This window comes from Gavia stellata, chromosome 7, assembly GCF_030936135.1.
Source record: "Gavia stellata isolate bGavSte3 chromosome 7, bGavSte3.hap2, whole genome shotgun sequence".
NCBI lineage: Eukaryota > Metazoa > Chordata > Aves > Gaviiformes > Gaviidae > Gavia > Gavia stellata.
Genome location: NC_082600.1, coordinates 30002900 through 30019897, shown reverse-complemented (window position 1 = coordinate 30019897; position 16998 = coordinate 30002900). Strand labels below are relative to the sequence as shown.

The 16998-nt window shown below is 38.7% G+C and overlaps 1 protein-coding gene across 5 annotated transcripts in view; it reads left to right on the top strand.

Moving 5' to 3' along the window:
• The window catches only part of NPAS3 (neuronal PAS domain protein 3), a 606658-nt gene extending 590410 nt beyond the window's left edge, over window positions 1-16248 (top strand). For 4 of the 5 annotated variants that reach the window (XM_059819747.1, XM_059819746.1, XM_059819745.1 and 1 more), the window contains 3 exons: window positions 8806-8953; window positions 12087-12214; window positions 14939-16248. In XM_059819747.1, the coding sequence (XP_059675730.1) occupies window positions 8806-8953; window positions 12087-12214; window positions 14939-16248 (1586 nt within the window). The remainder of the gene's footprint in view (window positions 1-8805; window positions 8954-12086; window positions 12215-14938) is intronic. The other variant, XM_059819748.1, reaches the window with a different exon arrangement.
• The last annotated feature ends 750 nt before the right edge of the window (window positions 16249-16998 follow it).

Genomic DNA, 16998 nt, shown 5'->3' with positions numbered 1-16998 from the left:
AGGTTGAGCTCTGACTTCTGCTGGGAACCTCTGGTTTCCCAGTTACTCCCTTAATCATTTTCTTTATTTATTTAAAGTCTCTTTGTGCTCTAAATTTCCAACCCCAAAGATAAATTTATATTTTGGTATTATTCTTGTGATAGATTGCAGAAGCACATGATAAATTGCAAAGCCATGTGAATAAAAGGTTTTACTGTGCACCCCCAGCAGCTTCACCTTTACTCTGTCCACTAAACTATTTCTGAGGTGACTTCTGCTACGTAATGTAAATGTATGGCATTTTAAAAATTAAGGGAAAAAGTACTTCAGCCACATATCTTTTTACCTTCATTGCTGAGGTTCACTCCAAGATTACCGAGACCAAAAGTGTTCATCACCTTGTAGTCTAAGTCAGAAACAGTGTTGCTCCATTGAAAATCCAAGGATGGCTTAAGGATTTTGTTTGTAGCTTACTTGGCTGTGAAATACTCCATCCTAAAATGTCACTATGTGAAGGTATGAAGAAACTGTTGCAGATCTTTCCAGAGTTTTAGAAACACATTAGTGCTACTATTTTTTTTTTTTCTCTTCTTTTTATTTTTCAAAGGTCTGGACAGTTGACCTTGTGTCTCTGAGGGAGACAGTTTTCAAAGCCGAAAGAATATGAAAATAGAATCAGTAAAATGTGTAGCATATATCAGATATGTGATGGTGTGGCAAGAGGTCTTATTAGTGCTCATTTGAAAGAACCTGCATAAATCACTTGTGACTTTGCCGTCCGTGAGTGATGTGGCCAGTGGTGGATCAATGTTGATTTTGATGTCTGATAACTTATAAAGCAGGTGGGCTGGTGTCCGGGACTTTGGCTCAGTGGGCTTTTGGGAATGCCCTGCCAAACATCTGAAGCCTCTGTACCCAATGTCCACAGATTGCTAGGTATTGCTTCTGAGATCATAAGATGCTTACGTTTTCAGAAGTTCTTTTATTTTTATTTCAAATGGGATTTTGGGGGGTTAGTGCTAAGCTATCTTTTTAAGGCTTGTGGAGAAAGAGATGGTTTGTTTCCTTTTCTTTTTACAAGTCGTCTGGTATAAAAGGACAGTATGCTTCAAAAACGTCTAATGTAGTTTACTGCCAAATGTGAGATGGTGATGAATCTTTGTGGTGGTTAGAAGGGTGTTTCAGCATTCAGTTGTGCCATGCCACCATGACACTGTGCTGTGGATCCCTTTCCTCTAGAGATTAGGCTGAGAAAACCACTCATTGCACTCAGTCTAAGCACCCAAAAGGGGAGTATTATCCCAGAAATGAAAGCATGTGTAAAGGGATCCTGTCCCTTGAAACAGACCATCGTTAACCTATGAAATTCAAAAATAAAATTTATATTGCTGCCAGTCTACTTCTGTGAAATTTCTATCTCTTTTCCTATTTGTAGGAGATATAGTTGTGTATAGTCTGCTGATACATTTGGCATGGAACGGGTTATGTTCTCAAGTCATTAATCTTACATAGGTTGTCGTATGATGGACATTAATATTAGTGGAGAGATGGAGGACAGATTTAAGTTTCTTGAGCAAGCAGGGCCAAATTTCTCCTCTGATGTTGTGTTTTAGTAGCTGAGGGCAAAATTTGGATCTGGGATTTCATTTTCCCCTCCAGTTTGAACAGAAAGAGTTCATTAATGATAATGGAAGTTCTGTCTGAAGTTGGTCTTCAAAGCGGGCTTGGGTTTCTAAACGACAGTTTCAATATTAGCAGAAGGAAATCACTTTATGGCAGTTTTAAAAGTCATGGGGAGACAGACATGAGGGAAAAGAAAAGCTAAGAAAGAGAGAAGAAAACCTAGAGAATTCTAGGTAGACAAATCTAATGTTCGTTTTTCAATCCAGTTTATCATTAAATAAACTTATTTATTTAGTTTATTTGCTTCATTTTTATTTGTAGAAACAACAGAAAAGTTTTCTGATATGCATGCTGTAAGCTTCCATGGAAAAGTGCATCTAGTGATACATTGAATTATATATTATAATTCTGTCATTACATTTGATCAATACCTACATAATGTTTTAAAATAAACATCCTACCTAGCATTATATATTCTTGTTAATAGTTATTGTTAAGCATAGTTATAAAGTTGTAATTTTAAATGATGGACCATGGGCACATGGTATATTATAACCACCATGAAAGGGAGAGGGGAAGAAAAGTGTCTCTGTTCAAGTAGGTGATGATGCTTTGTGCTTAGTGCTGGAAAAGACTGTTTTTTTCTGGTTTTGCTGCGTTTTAATAAATTTGTACTGCTGCTGTGAACTGACATCATGTAAACTGGTAACATAGGGTTGATTTTAAACAAAACATCTTCCTGGTCCTTATCTGAGACAATTTGGAATCAAATGAAGGCACAATCTCGAGCAGAGGCTAGGAATTTTCAGAGGGCTGGAGTACCACTGTCCTGGGATTAGGATTGTTTACAAAATCCATTAATTTTTTCCAAACTATTTGCACTATTTAGAGTTACTTTTCTTCCCTAGCTGGACATGTAGCATAAAAGACTTCTCACTGTATTTGGCAAGTGATGACCTTGAGCTACAAACTTTGATCCTAATATGAATCCAGATTTTTTTAACAGCTTCACTCAGACAACTTTTAACATTTGTTTTTCTGCAAAGTTAAGCAGGAAAAATACGGCTTAGTTTTTAAAGATTCTTAAGCTTTCCAGTTTTTCTAAACGGTTGATTAAGGCTTTTTATTTTTTTCCTGCAAGGTTGTTGATACTTATTTTTGCCTGATTTGTCATGTATTTATGTATGTAACATCCCTACACTGGAAGATTAAACAGTATTCCATATTGCAGAAGTAAGCAACGAATCAATTGCCACACTTAGCATTTTTAGAGTGCTTAAAAGTATTATACCAGGTGAATGAAGAAGTTAGGTGGGAGCATGGATACCGGTGAGGTACAGCTTTCTTTCATGAATTTGACCTGCTACTTCCTGCTTGACTTTGGACAAGATGAATTTATGTTTAGAAGCCAGCAATTATTACAGTCTAATATTCGTATCATGATAGCAGCCAGGTCTCAGTCAGTGCTATTGACATAATACGCTGCATTCTACCCAGACCTAAAAGGCTTTCTCCTGTCATATGGTGTGAATAAAATGCAGATTTCTAAAGCCTCACAGAACCAATAGTTTTCTAAACAATTATCATCTTTCTATTTTTCTTAAGAGAACTCTGTTGAGATACTGTAAGTCAAACAGGGCTAGTAAGCAACTGTCTGCAGTGAGGGGAGGTAGAGCAACGTGACTCATGGGGACTTTTGTGATGGGAAGGTGGCATTCTTCCCCAAGCAATCTGCTGTGGAGGCCACACTTTTGTCCTGGTGGGTAAAGACCACATTTGCACACTGTCCTGGCTTACATCCCCTCCTCCTCACCCCGTGTAGTAAATCCAAAATCGAAGTGTTTGTGGAGAATTATATAGATGGCACACATTTGCTCACCAAATATCTACAAGTCTCCTATCATCTAGCTTGTAATTATGTTTAAGAAACAAACATCATTTAACATTGCTAAATATTGCTCAGTACTTTTTTTTCATTGCTAAAATCCAATTTGTGGATACCTACTATTTAAAACATCTAACTCACTAATTGCAAAATCTATAGAAAAGTTCTTACAACATCAAAGGCTCACGATCCTCGGAGCTGTTATAAATGAAAAACTGTCTCTGTTACAAGCAAATAAGACACTTAATGCACTCTTTCTGGCTGTGATGCTATTTTTCCTGTGGGTTTTGAAAATGACCTTCCTGTGAGCATCAAGGACTGTAACTTTTCAGATAAAGAAACTTGTTCTTGTTTTAAGTCTATGCCAGGTTCATTCCCCTATAGCCCACAGTTTTCAAAAGCAGAAGAAAAAGTAATCCAGAATTTAAAAAAAAAAAAAAACACACCTCTGTTTCCAGAACGAAGTTACCCTGTCAGCTTGCCTTGGGCCTTAGGTGGAGAAGCGGAGATTAAAGAGTCAGTATTCCTTTTCATGTTTCGTCTGCCAGTTTTGTGAATGTAGAAAGAGTACTTGTGGCTGCAGCTAAGTATCTGACTATGGTATTAAGTATGACATTTTCATCCTCATGCAGTAAATTAAAAATATTCTTATAAGTTTATCACAAGGGGAATTCAGTATCAATACCATCCAGTCATTGATAAAGGTATTTCAAGGAGAAGGGTGAATAGCACAGCAGATGTAACCTCAATATTTTCACCAATTATAAAGAGCCTCTTTGTGAAGCTGTGTGAATATGTAAGATGATCTCATCATTTCCTATTTACTCAATACTTACCTGAATACGCAATATAGTGTAGCTTTTAAATGCATATGCACATGAGTAAAATGTCCTTTTGTAAGAGACTTCACTAAAAGACTGCTTTTGATATACACTTTCTTCATCTCCTCTTCAAACTGAATTAAGCTACTTCCTTCTTTTAAAACACAACTGACTATTTAGAAGCTTTGGCTTTGATTTCTCGGAACAGCCTTACAGGAAGAAACTATGTTCTTTCTCTTTTTGTAACCATATTTCTGAAGACAAACTTGTACTGATTTATTTTGATTTTCTAACAGAAATAGGTTCCTGCAAAGAACACTGACTGTTTCTTCTCCCCCCCCCCCGCCCCCCGCCCCCTTCACTCCACTGCTACAAGAATATTGCTGTGTGCAAAGCTACCAAGGAAAACTGAAATCCCTCTGTTGGGAACAGTGTACCTAGCAATATATTCATACTTTGAGAAATAAGTGACATTTTTTTTTAGTTCTTAGCATGACATACTGTGCATTTCTTGTATGCTAACCACTGAATTCAAACTGAGTAACTAGGTAACATTTCAGCAAATTTTAGTTAAGTTTAGCATCCACCATTTTAGGGAATGTATCTATGCAGCTAATGTAAAGGTCACCAGTTTTAAAACATAAACACTCCGTTACTCCCTTTGATTAAAGGGGTTTTATATATATATATAATATATATAATTATATTTGTCATCCTATTGCTAGTATTTAAGATTTGTTTCATTCTCCTGTTCACAGTTAGACTCATTGTAAAGATTGTTCCTGACTGCTATTAAGCGGAAATCCAGTGTTAGAAAGATTTCTCTGTATTTCCACACAATATGGCTTAGTAACAAGGCCTTTTTTTCCTCCTTCTTTTAAACATGTAACTCCCATTAACATTTTGGAAACTTATGCATTGGTTAGCAGAAGAAACTAAGCCTGTAAGAGAAGTCATCTCCCCTGCTATTCTTACAAATGGACTGATACACCCAATCCTGCATAATCCTGTGTAATTTCAGTCACATGGGCCATCCCACTGATGTGGTCACAAGTCTCACCTTCCCCTGTGCTACATTATCTGCCAGATTGGGTACTCCATGGATAAGGCAAATAGAAATTTAAAACGCTCTTCATTTCTCAGTGTACAAAAATACAGAGCTGAACCCTGATTCTCAGTAAGGGATTTGCCTTAAGTACATTCTGAATAAGTTCAGGATGTGGTCCACATGGCATTACTTTTTCAGAAATTTATGCTAAGCAGAAATGTGTGGTCTGTTGCTGCTAACAAAACATAACTTCACAAGCAGAGCTTAGGTTGGACTAATTCTTTACTTTCATTTCTTCTCAAAATCAGTAACTTTATTATTGGACTACCTGTAACTGCAAACTGGAGATCCTCAAAATAAACTGGGCTTTACTCAGTAGCACTGAGTAAACCAGATAGATTTCCCTTCCTCATGTGTCCTTCTAGTTGCTTGTTTTCTTAAAATTCTCATCTAATTTCTAAGTTTCACCTTAGCAATGCCAACAGTTAAAAACTACTGTAAATTAGAAAACATTTCAATTTTTTTTCATTCTTTCTTTCATCACATTGAGAAATTTCTTTCCAAGCTATAGTATGAGCTTTCAGAACTGGCTTGGGGGTGCCTAGTGCACTCTCAAAGGACGTAAGAACCAGATTTAGCAGCACGGCACAGCTGGCCTGCCGGAGAATCTCTTTACAGAGAGAATTTTCATATTGAATCATGGGACTTCCTTCAGAGCATGGCCCACAAATCTCTCATATGAAACATGCTTTAGACAGATGCAGGAAGGAAAATCCTGTGTATGTGGTAATACATCTCAGCTGGCCAAATAAATAGAGAGTGGGAATTTGCAGGTAGATGCACTTCATGGAAAGCTCATTTTCAAGACAGTACTTCAAATATTCTTTGGATGTATAGTAATTTGGGAGCCTGAACTCTTGACTGTAGATGGTTTGTATGCAACGCTGATGCACTGAATTCTCTTTCTTGAAAGAGCAAGCACCATTTCCTTCAGAAATAACTTACAAGATTTTAATTTCCCCCTTTTTTCCATAGTTCTGAAATGAATGCTCTGTTCAGCTCATGACATAGACTTTTCCAGTGGTACAACAACCAATATAAAAGGTACTGAAGGAAGAAGGACTTGCCTAGGGTGAAATGGACTGAAAGAGTTGGAGGATCTGGGTCCTCATAGCTATCACTATGCAGAATTGCAGTGTGCTCTTCAGTTTCTGGCTAGTGATTCACCTGGTACTTTGACTTTCAAATGTGCATGTGGGCAGTTGTGAGAATTCATCCTTTGGTATTTGTATAGCATGGTAAACTCCTCAGATAAAAACTGTTATAAAGAAAATTACAATATAATTAGTAGATACAAGTGCAGATACATTTTACTAGTTTCCGCACACACTGTTGGGTGTTCAGGTTTCCAGAAGGGAGCCAAAATCACTCCAGACTTCCAGGCATATCAGTTTTACTGTCAGCTGTAAAGGGGGCATTTTGAATGTGCTATTTTACTGAGATGGAAAAGTCTACTGTAATCAAAACTTACAGCAGTACTTTTCTTCCCTTATTCTACATAACTGATAAAGTTGGTCTAATTTATGTGAGATTGTTTTCTAAAATGGCATACAACATTGGTTTGACAGAAATGCTGGGTTGTCAGTTGTTCATATTTTATCTTTATTCTGCTGTATAATGAGGTTTTGAAGCCAATGAATTATCATTGCAGAATATTTAGAGCTTGGAAAATTAGGGAAACTTATGGATCTCCGCTAGAAACAAACATAGTTAACTAGAGGTTGCTGAAAAACAGCAGGACCCAGATCACAAATATTTCTTCGTATTACAGCTGAACCTAACCTGCACTTTCATTCACTTTACATTGCACCTTTTTACATGCATTTTTTTATTCAGTAGTTGGAAAACTGTAATGGGGATTGAGCGATCCCTCCAAGGTAAGAAAGCATCTGTGTTTGTATGGCTGCCTTTGTAAATGCCTTTTTCCGTAGATATCTGTTATAGACGGATTTAGATATAGATACATTCATATGTATAATTAGGGGTATAGACATTTGGTTAACTTGAAAGCTCCAAAGTGTCATTTGTCACGTTTATGGTAGGAACTTTAACTGCCTTAAATACTTATTCTTTTCCAAAGTGACTTTTTCTTTTCCCTCTACAAAAAAAAATCAAAATGTACTTCATGAAACTATTGTATATGAAGCACTTATTAGCCGTAATTAAATGGACAATATGAATTTACTACATCTTTAGGACTCTGGCTTGTTCTGGTTTAGAGCAAGATGATTAATGCAAATACATATTACTTGAGATAACCATTTAGCAGCTAATTTAGCCAAATTTATTACAGCAGTTAGAGGTTTTTCATTTTAGCAGACGGAGACAAGGACATGACAAAAGCAGAAGGTGTCTATGAATGCATACTGCCCTCTAGTGCACAAAGCTTTGTGGGATTAGTGAGAAATGCAGAGGAGAGTAAGTGCTCCAGTAACAATAGTGCCCAGATTTTGTATAGTTCAGGTTTTCTTTAAAACCACGCTGCTCCCTTCCACTGAAAGATTTGCATTTTATCCACTTCTCCTGACACTGAAGCATCAGATGCAAACCAAATCCATTTTAACTTGGCAATATTTTGGCTGAAGTATTACTTTAAACATCTGTATTTTTAAGCCTTCATGCTGTGAGCATTTAATGACACTGTTTCATATTACTGATTGCTTTTACTTCTTTCTCTGTTTCCCAGCATATTTCAAACATCGGAGAGACCTGTCACTCTTGGCTCTAACCAAGCCATTCTGTGCTTCCCTTAGGCCTCTTTCTCAGTCTGTTGGTGGATTTACTTTGCTCCAGTAGAAAGTAAATTCTCCCAAGACTTTCCCCCTACTGACCAGTGGAGATTGGGTTTATATGAGAACTGTAGATTCTGTTTGACAAGATCAAAGAAACAGATGTATAAGTTCAGTGGCTGATATTGCCTGCAATAAGGAGAAATGATCAAAGCAGCAGCAGTAGAGTATCTTCCCAAACCTTTCAAATATCCAGAATCTCAAAGAGGTCTACCTAGGAGCTATGAATAAATCACATATAAATTTGCCTCTTTTTTTTCCTTTTCTTTTTTTACAGTTTGACATTGAGTGCATTGAAAATGTCCACACAGCAATAAGTATTCTGTGAACCAAAGAGATTTGTAGTTATTTTTACTTTTCTTCTTCCACTAGAGTTTCCAAAACCAGATTAAAATTATACTTTAAAAACTGTAAAACATACAGCTAGTTATACTGAACTTCAGATCCTGTTTGTCATCTCACTGGCATGCTACATTAAAGCTAAAGGAAGCCAAGTATCTCCTGCTCATACTTGTGGCATGTTGTACAATGAAGATCGTTTTACCACAGTTCTAACATGCACTACACCTTGCTTCTGTCTTGTTTGTATTTTTTTGCTAGTGTTGAATAAGGGTCAATGTGTAACAAAGTATTACCGCTGGATGCAGAAGAATGGAGGTTACATCTGGATACAGTCTAGTGCAACCATAGCTGTCAATGCCAAGAATGCAAGTGAGAAGAATATCATCTGGGTCAATTACCTTCTTAGGTAGGTCTTCCAGTCACTTCTTCTGTTGCTTGTCTCTGTTGGTGAGAGTTTTAGGGAAAAAACCAATTGCCTACTGGAGAAAATTAAGGAGAAGAACTTTTCATATGGTCCACCTCAAAGACAGTGCCATTTCGTTATGTTTATTGAGACATCTGTGATGTCTCAGTACACTGGAATATTCTTGAATTATTATGCTGCCTTAGACTTCAAATAAACCCTCCACCATTTTATTTCATGCTTCCACTGCCCTGAAATCTACTCAACCTGAGCTCAAAGATAAAAATGATCCACACCAGCTTTCAGCAGTTGTGTTCTAAAATCTGGTATGAAGTGTTGGGCACTGGTTTATTTGGTTATTGAAAATGCATGGAAGCAAACTTCTGGAATGCTACAAAAAGGTCTCTCTGAAAGGTGTTTGCCTGTTCACTCCAGAGAGGGAATTTTCTCAGGAGAAAAGCCTTGAACTAGTATGTTGCTCCTGTAACCATCAGACAGTATACATGCTGAAAAATGCAAAATAGGATTTAAAAATAAAAGTAGCAATTAAAACTATTTTAAACTATTAGAACTATTTTAAACAGAAATAGTAGTAATATCTTGAATGAAAGGCTCTTCCCTGAGAAATTCTGTTTTACCAAAGCCCAAGTATTTTTAAAGGACTGGTTTCTGAGCTCAAGGGAAGACCAACAGTCACTGAGAGACAGTGAATTATAAACCTGACCTTTCTCATCTGAAAATACCTTTCAACACGTTCTGTTTTGTGAAAATGTTCAATAAGATTGGGGGATTTTCTGTTTCATTCCAGAGCAGAACAAACAAACAAATAAAATTTGAAACCTTGATATTGTCATGAAATGCAATTGTCATTTTCTAGCCTGTTCTCCTTTTAAGTTGCTTGTCATGGTTTGTTACATTCCCTTTGATGCCATGAGAGTTCAAAGTGATGTCTAGGGGTTAGATTGTGACTTATAATGCCAAGTCCAGCAAGCCCTGAAGAAACTGTGCCTGCCTAAACTTGCATGTTGAAATACTTTTGATTCCCTTTTTGCGGAAGAGGAGGAAGAAACCCCTGGCAGGAGAGCATTGAGGGATACTGTGGGAAACGTCCCACAACAGTGGAGTGTTCATTGGGACTTGCATGTTTCTGTCCTGCTATGACTGAGCACGGGCATTTCCGAACATATCCTTGTCCTTCTACTTTTTTGTCTCTTTTTGCAAGAGTGAGGCAGAACGCAGCATTTCAAGAGGTCAGCTTAAGTCTGCCAATTCGGAACTGGAAGTACAGCTTCACTGCCCTAGTCCTAATAGGGCTTCAAAATGCCCAGAAATGTGTTCATATTCCAGCTGGAAAAGTGGTCCATAAGAGTTATGAACAATTGCCTCTGTCCCCTTTGCTGCTTTCCAGACAATAGGTGAACGTAGTCCACAAACATCCCACAAAATTATTTTCTCTACCAACAGAATATACCTAACAAAAAAAAAGAAAAACAGTGTGGTCTTCCCTAAGTGTCCTCCCAGAATTTTATTCTTCTGCTGCATTCTCTTCACCGGTCTGTTAGAGAAAGATTAACTTCTCCACTGAATTTGTATTTTAATTTAGATTTCTCCTAGTACTGGAACCCACGAAAGATCCAAATGTCCAAATAATATTTTAATGACAGATCAAGGCATAATTAGGTCTACTCTTAGCAGGAATACTGGTCTGTATACATTTCCATGCATTAGAAAGTATGATTCAGCTGTCTGTAAAAGGATAGACTAATTATAGTGACAGGGAGGATTAATGCTGTTCTTGTTCTAGCAACTTGTTATTCACAGTGTGAAAGCCCTCAAACATCTTTTGCTTGGAGGGGGCAAATTTTGGGACCGCCCTGGGATGCAACAGAATAAAGTCACTTTGTCAGGACAAAACCATAAAGATGATAATCGTAAGAATGGCATTTCAATGTGAACTGTGTGAACCCTGAATTTTCACAGTACACTCTAATAGGTTGAATATGGGCCCACTGGCATTGTGGTAGTGTGTCAGTCACCCCCAGTGCTGCCTCATATTGTTCTACACAGGACTGAGGATTTTCTGCTCTATCACCAGGCTGGAATTTGAACTGCATAGAAATGCTCACCTATTCAAAAATTATTAAAGACTTTGTTTATTTTCAACATTCCTAAGCTACTTATGTCTAGCTGTGTCTGTTCCCCTGCCTTTGCATGGATTTGGGAAAGAAACACATTTTGAGAGGTACAAACCAAGAAAAAGCATGGCTGCGGGCGTTCAGCTTCTCTGGTAGTGTACCTTTTTTACATTGCAGTCATGTTTATTGCTAACAAGTCACAGGTGAGCACCACATGAGCAGATGAAGATATGATTATAATGGGTGTGTTGACAGTTCTTCATCCCTAACATATGCATCTTAACATGCACATGTGCATCTGTCATATAGTTAGAGCAGTTACTTTGGTTTCTTGGTGATGTGGATGCATGTATGCCACCTTTAAAAAATATATAACCTTTTTTCTCTGTTTTTTGGCAAAATTCTTTTGAGCAGTGGTCATTTTCTCTAGCCCTAATTGAGCACCTTCTTACTAACTTTATGTACGGTCTGCTTGATTAAAGTCTGGAAAACAGGAACGTTGAGAAAAACAGGTATTGAAAGGGCTCGGGCAAGGTTGATAGAGAACATTGTTACAGAGATAACTCTAAAAGACATTGCCAGTGGGAGAGAAACAGATTGGAAAAGTTAAAACACCCTCTCTGTCCTTCCAGGCACGAGTAATAGGATCGAAATCGAGATATTTTGTTGTTGGATGATTACACAATGTAGCTTTACTGTTAGATATCACACAAGCCATGGTGTCCCACTTCAGTAAGAATGCTTTGATAGCTCTAAAACTTCACTAGAATCAAATGAGTTTTAGTACCTGGTCAATATAAGTATTTGACAGCAGTATTAAAATAAAGCTTCGTAAAATCCCTGCTCTGAAGCTCTGAGAAGCCAAAAAAGTATGTGTCTGTGTTTGCTCTGCTGTTCTTCCTATTTATGTTCTTTGTTCCTGAACTTTGATATGAAAAGAGGGAAAAACCATGAAACTGCAAATCATCCAATTGTGTTTATATTTTCTGTCTCCTCTTTAGTAACCCAGAGTACAAGGACACTCCAATGGATATTGCACAACTTCCCCATCTGCCAGAGAAAACCTCAGAATCCTCAGAGACCTCTGACTCTGAATCGGACTCAAAGGACAACTCAGGTAACACACATGGTGTGCCTTTACACCCACAAGAAGTTCGTATCATGAGAGCCATGTGGTTGGCTTTCCAGCTGCTTTTACTTCTCAAGGATTGTTCCATTATAACAAAAAAAAATCTGGTAAAATTAAATTGAAAATTTAATTTGCTGACAAAATCTTCTAGGGACCTCAACATTTCCATAGTATCTCCCTTTCTTCAGTATTTCTCTTCACTCTGTGCGTGCATCCTTGCCTATATTGCACTGAACTAAATATTTGATCTCCCAGCTAAGCTTCATGAACAGGTATTGTGCCTTGTGCAGAGGACCTGGGATTGTAACTGTTGAATATAATTCTAGCTCTTTTCTTTCCAGAGTAGGCATATGTTTTGAAGATAAGTCTCTACTGTCAATCTTTATGATCCTTTTCCTGTGTAACTACATTTTTGAAGAGTCTCGCTAGGGGGCAGTGAAGATTGCAACATTTGAGGGTTTTCTTGGGTTAGAAGAGTTACATTTTGTTAGAAGGTGTGGGTTCAAGCACTTGTTTCTAAGCTCTTTCTAAGTCTGGGACTTCAGCTGTTTTTTGAAAGCTAAATGTACTTGTCAAATTCAATGTGTAAATTAGTCCTACAGATGGTCCAGTGCACAGATGGTTCACACATTCCCCATTAGTTTTAAAAGTGGTCACCTAGCCAGATCATCTGGCTTTAAAAGGAGCATGGTTTCCTGTGGCCAAGAACTAAGGATGTTACTCTGCTGTAGTATGTGATATATGTATCTGATTTTTCTCTCGTGTCTATGATAACAACCAAAAAAAATCTGGAGAAAATGGATCACAGTGACATAAATCAAGCAAAAGCAAGAAGAGGATAAGGTCTTAATGTTATATTGTATGATATGGCTGTTCTCTTTCACCTTTTGCCTCTATTTGTTCTGCTTTGACAGCTTGGTTTGATGGTTTAAGTCAACATCAGGCACACATACAGGCTCATTGCCCACCATCACTGGGAATCTCTTCACCCATTCCCAGTGCTTCCTTTATTCTGTCTTGTTCTTAAATAGCCAAATAACACACATGTGGAGAACAGTTTGCATTTCCCCTGTGCACTGTAAGTTTCTCCAGGTGAGAAGTGCATGTGCATTCATGACTCCTACAGCTGATGCAGAGCAAAAGAGCATTCTTCAAAGGTGCACTGATGTGTACATCTCAGAAGGAGATGTCTGAGAGTCTTGAAAGATAGAAGAGGCAGGGGGTTGTTTCTTACAAAAGAATTAAATAGAAATGCCAAAGGACCTGAAATCAGAACAGCATCTTGGATGAAACCAACAAGTTCAGTTCAAGCTCTCATAAAATCCCAGGCAAATTTTGTGCAGCTTTAGACTACCTCACCCTAAGTCCACTCTTGACCAGCTAGAAACCATGGCCTTGAAAGAAAGCATCTTCAAAAACAGAAAAAAAATGTAGGAGAAATTCAGCCCCAGGTGGAACAAAAAGCTGGATGAGATTTAGGGGTTTGTGGCTGTTACTTTGCTTCTATGGATTTTATTTTTCAAAAGGGAGGGTCTCTCTGCTGCTGGTGACTCAAGCAAAAGTCCTGCTAACTGACTTGTGAAATGCATTGCCCTGAATCCTGAGGCAGCTTCCCTGTCAAGCCACCTTCTCCAGCACTTCTGGGAAACTGTTTTGGTATTGACATGGCTCCAGGAGTAACTAATCTTTAGAGGAAGACTGGCCCTTCCCCTCTCCCCCTAAAATGAGTATGTTGAAAAGGGTAGTACTTGGCTCTGATGAGTGAAAAAACATCTTTTATTTCCCAACAAAAGATTTCTGGCTGCTCTGTAAAAGATGGGGTCTCCTGAAGCCTTTCACGACCCTTTCAAACATAGTATGATAATGGAGAGTATTCGTTCTCAAAGCTGCTTTGGCTGTCTGAGTCCAGTGGGCTACAGTGTTTATCTCATATTTACTAGAATTAGGTAAAAATCTAAAACACAACTAAATTAATTCAGGCAAGAAGAGTGACAGCTTCTCAGTGCTGTAGCTGGGCTATTTTCAATGGCCCATAGATGATTTTGATCAAACAAGAGTTTAATTTGCTGCCTGAATTTTTTTTCCGGTTTTTTTTGTTTGTTTGCTTGTTGCCCTTCAGGGGAATATGAGAAGACAGTCTAGCGACATAATGGAATTGTTATAACTGGTTTGTTCATTCAGATTTATACATGTATGACCTGCTTCTCCTCTCACACGGGAGGAAATCAGAGATACTATGCCACTTCAAAAGTGGCAATGGTGAGAGGAAAATGAGACAAGAGGACTAGAATCTTCATTAGTAAGTAGTGCTACACCTGGATGCCTGCCCACTGTAGGAGAACACGGATGTGAAAGAACAATCACCAGAACATAATGGTCATAATGGGATTGTTCACTGACTCCTCTTTGGATGACACAGCTACAATGCTGTTGTGCTCGCAGTTGTCAAAATGTCCAGAGAGCAAATGAAAAGACCCCTCAATCAAGGTGCAGGCCGTATAGGGTAAGCTTTTAGTGCATTAACAGTCCTGAGCCAGAGAGATTCATGGTGATCAAAACTCTCCCAACAGAACGTGGCAAAAAATTGTGGCTTTATAGAAGAGAATGCCTTTTGCCAAAAAAGTTTACAGCAATCAAATCTCATGGGTAGGTAGAAATCTGGACTTGGGTTATAACATTATGTTCCTGTTGCTAATGGTTTGTTTCACTTTCCTTTTGTTCCAGAGGACAATGAGAACTCAAAGTCAGATGAGAAAGGAAACCAGTCAGAAAACAGTGAAGACCCTGAATCCGACAGGAAAAAGTCAGGAAATCAGTCAGATAACGAAATGAACTGTAATGATGATGGGAACAGCTCCAGCAACCAGGACAGCAGGGACAGTGATGACAGCTTTGAAAACTCTGACTTCGAGAATCAAAAGGCCCCTGAGGACAGTTTCGGCACTCTTGGCTCTATGCAGATCAAGGTGGAGCGCTATGTTGAAAGTGAGTCAGACTTGCGGTTGCAGAACTGTGAATCACTGACCTCGGACAGTGCCAAGGACTCAGACAGTGCAGGGGAAGTAAATGCCCAGTCTTCCAGCAAACATCAAAAGAGGAAGAAGAGGAGAAAAAAGCAAAAGGGAGGCAGCATGTCCCGGAGAAGGCTGTCAAGCACCTCAAGTCCAAATGGACTTGACTCAGCTTTGGTGGACCAGCCCCAGCTGCTCTCGTCGCCAAACAGTGCCTCAGTGCTCAAAATTAAAACAGAAATCTCAGAACCTATCAATTTTGATAATGATAGCAGTATTTGGAATTACCCACCCAACAGGGAAATCTCAAGGAATGAATCACCCTACAGTATGACCAAGCCCCCCAGCTCCGAGCACTTCCCTTCCCCCCAAGCCAGCAGTAGTTTACACGTCTCCATTCCAGACTCCGTTCTCACCCCACCAGGGACTGAAAATACTGCCAGCCGTAAAACTCAGTTCAGCACCTCATCCAACTCGGCCTTGGCTCCTGTGTCCTCTGACCCTTTGTCACCCCCACTTTCAGCATCTCCACGGGACAAACATCCAGGAGGTCCCACAACTTCCAACTCTTTGTTGTACACTGGGGATCTGGAAGCCCTTCAGAGGTTACAAGCAGGCAATGTGGTGCTTCCTTTGGTTCACAGGGTAACGGGAACCCTTGCTGCGACCAGCACTGCTGCTCAGAGGGTCTACACCACTGGCACTATTCGGTATGCTCCAGCTGAAGTTACTTTAGCCATGCAGGGCAACCTCCTCCCCAACACCCATGCTGTTAACTTTGTTGATGTTAACAGCCCCAGCTTTGGGCTGGATCCTAAAACACCGATGGAAATGCTCTACCACCACGTTCACCGACTCAATATGTCGGGACCATTTGGAAGTGCTGTGAGCGGGGCCAGTCTGACCCAAATGCCTGCAGGGAATGTGTTCACAACTGCCGAAGGACTTTTTTCCACTCTTCCATTTCCTGTGTACAGCAATGGCATTCACACTACACAGACTCTGGAACGGAAAGAGGATTGAAATATGACCACATACTGTGTTCAGTGTTATACTCTGAGGCATAGACTATGTTTTAATTTAGACCTTTAATTCTAGCACTTTGAATTTGAGCAGGTCAGCTTATTCTCTCAATATGACGGTCCCCATTTCATTCCCTTCTCTTTAACTTGACTTATTCTTTAATGTAAAGATATTTTTTTATTTTTGCCTTCAGAGAGTCGAAGTACCAGTTGCCTGCCATTTTGTCTTCTTCTAAGATGTGTGTTTTTTCCTTTGCATCTTTATTAAGATGCCTTTAATATGTGTATGCCTCTGCCATAGAATACTCAGTGTTGTGGTAAAGAGATTTTAAAGTGACAACCATTGGTTTTACTTCAAAATGATCTTGATATGATCAAGATTAAAAGAGACAAGCATAAACAATGTGCCCTGTTTGACTAAGTCAAATGAAAAGGGGTTTTTGTTCCTAATTCCTTTAAAAATAGGGGATAGTATTTTAGAATTTTATGCAGAGTTTAATTCTCTTTTTATGGTTAAGATTTTCTTACTTGCACATAAAATAATTTGGGTTCTTAAAAAGTTAATTTCTGGCCTGTGACTAGAATGTTAAAAAGTTGGACTAAATGTTAATTACTGAAACTTTAACTTAATTTCTAAAACCATGGTGCTATCATTTATTAATCTGTAATGTCTTCATACAATATGCAGCTTGTGGGCTGGGTTTTTTGGAAAGAATGTGTTCCGTACTGGTTTATAGTCAGGTGCTGCAGT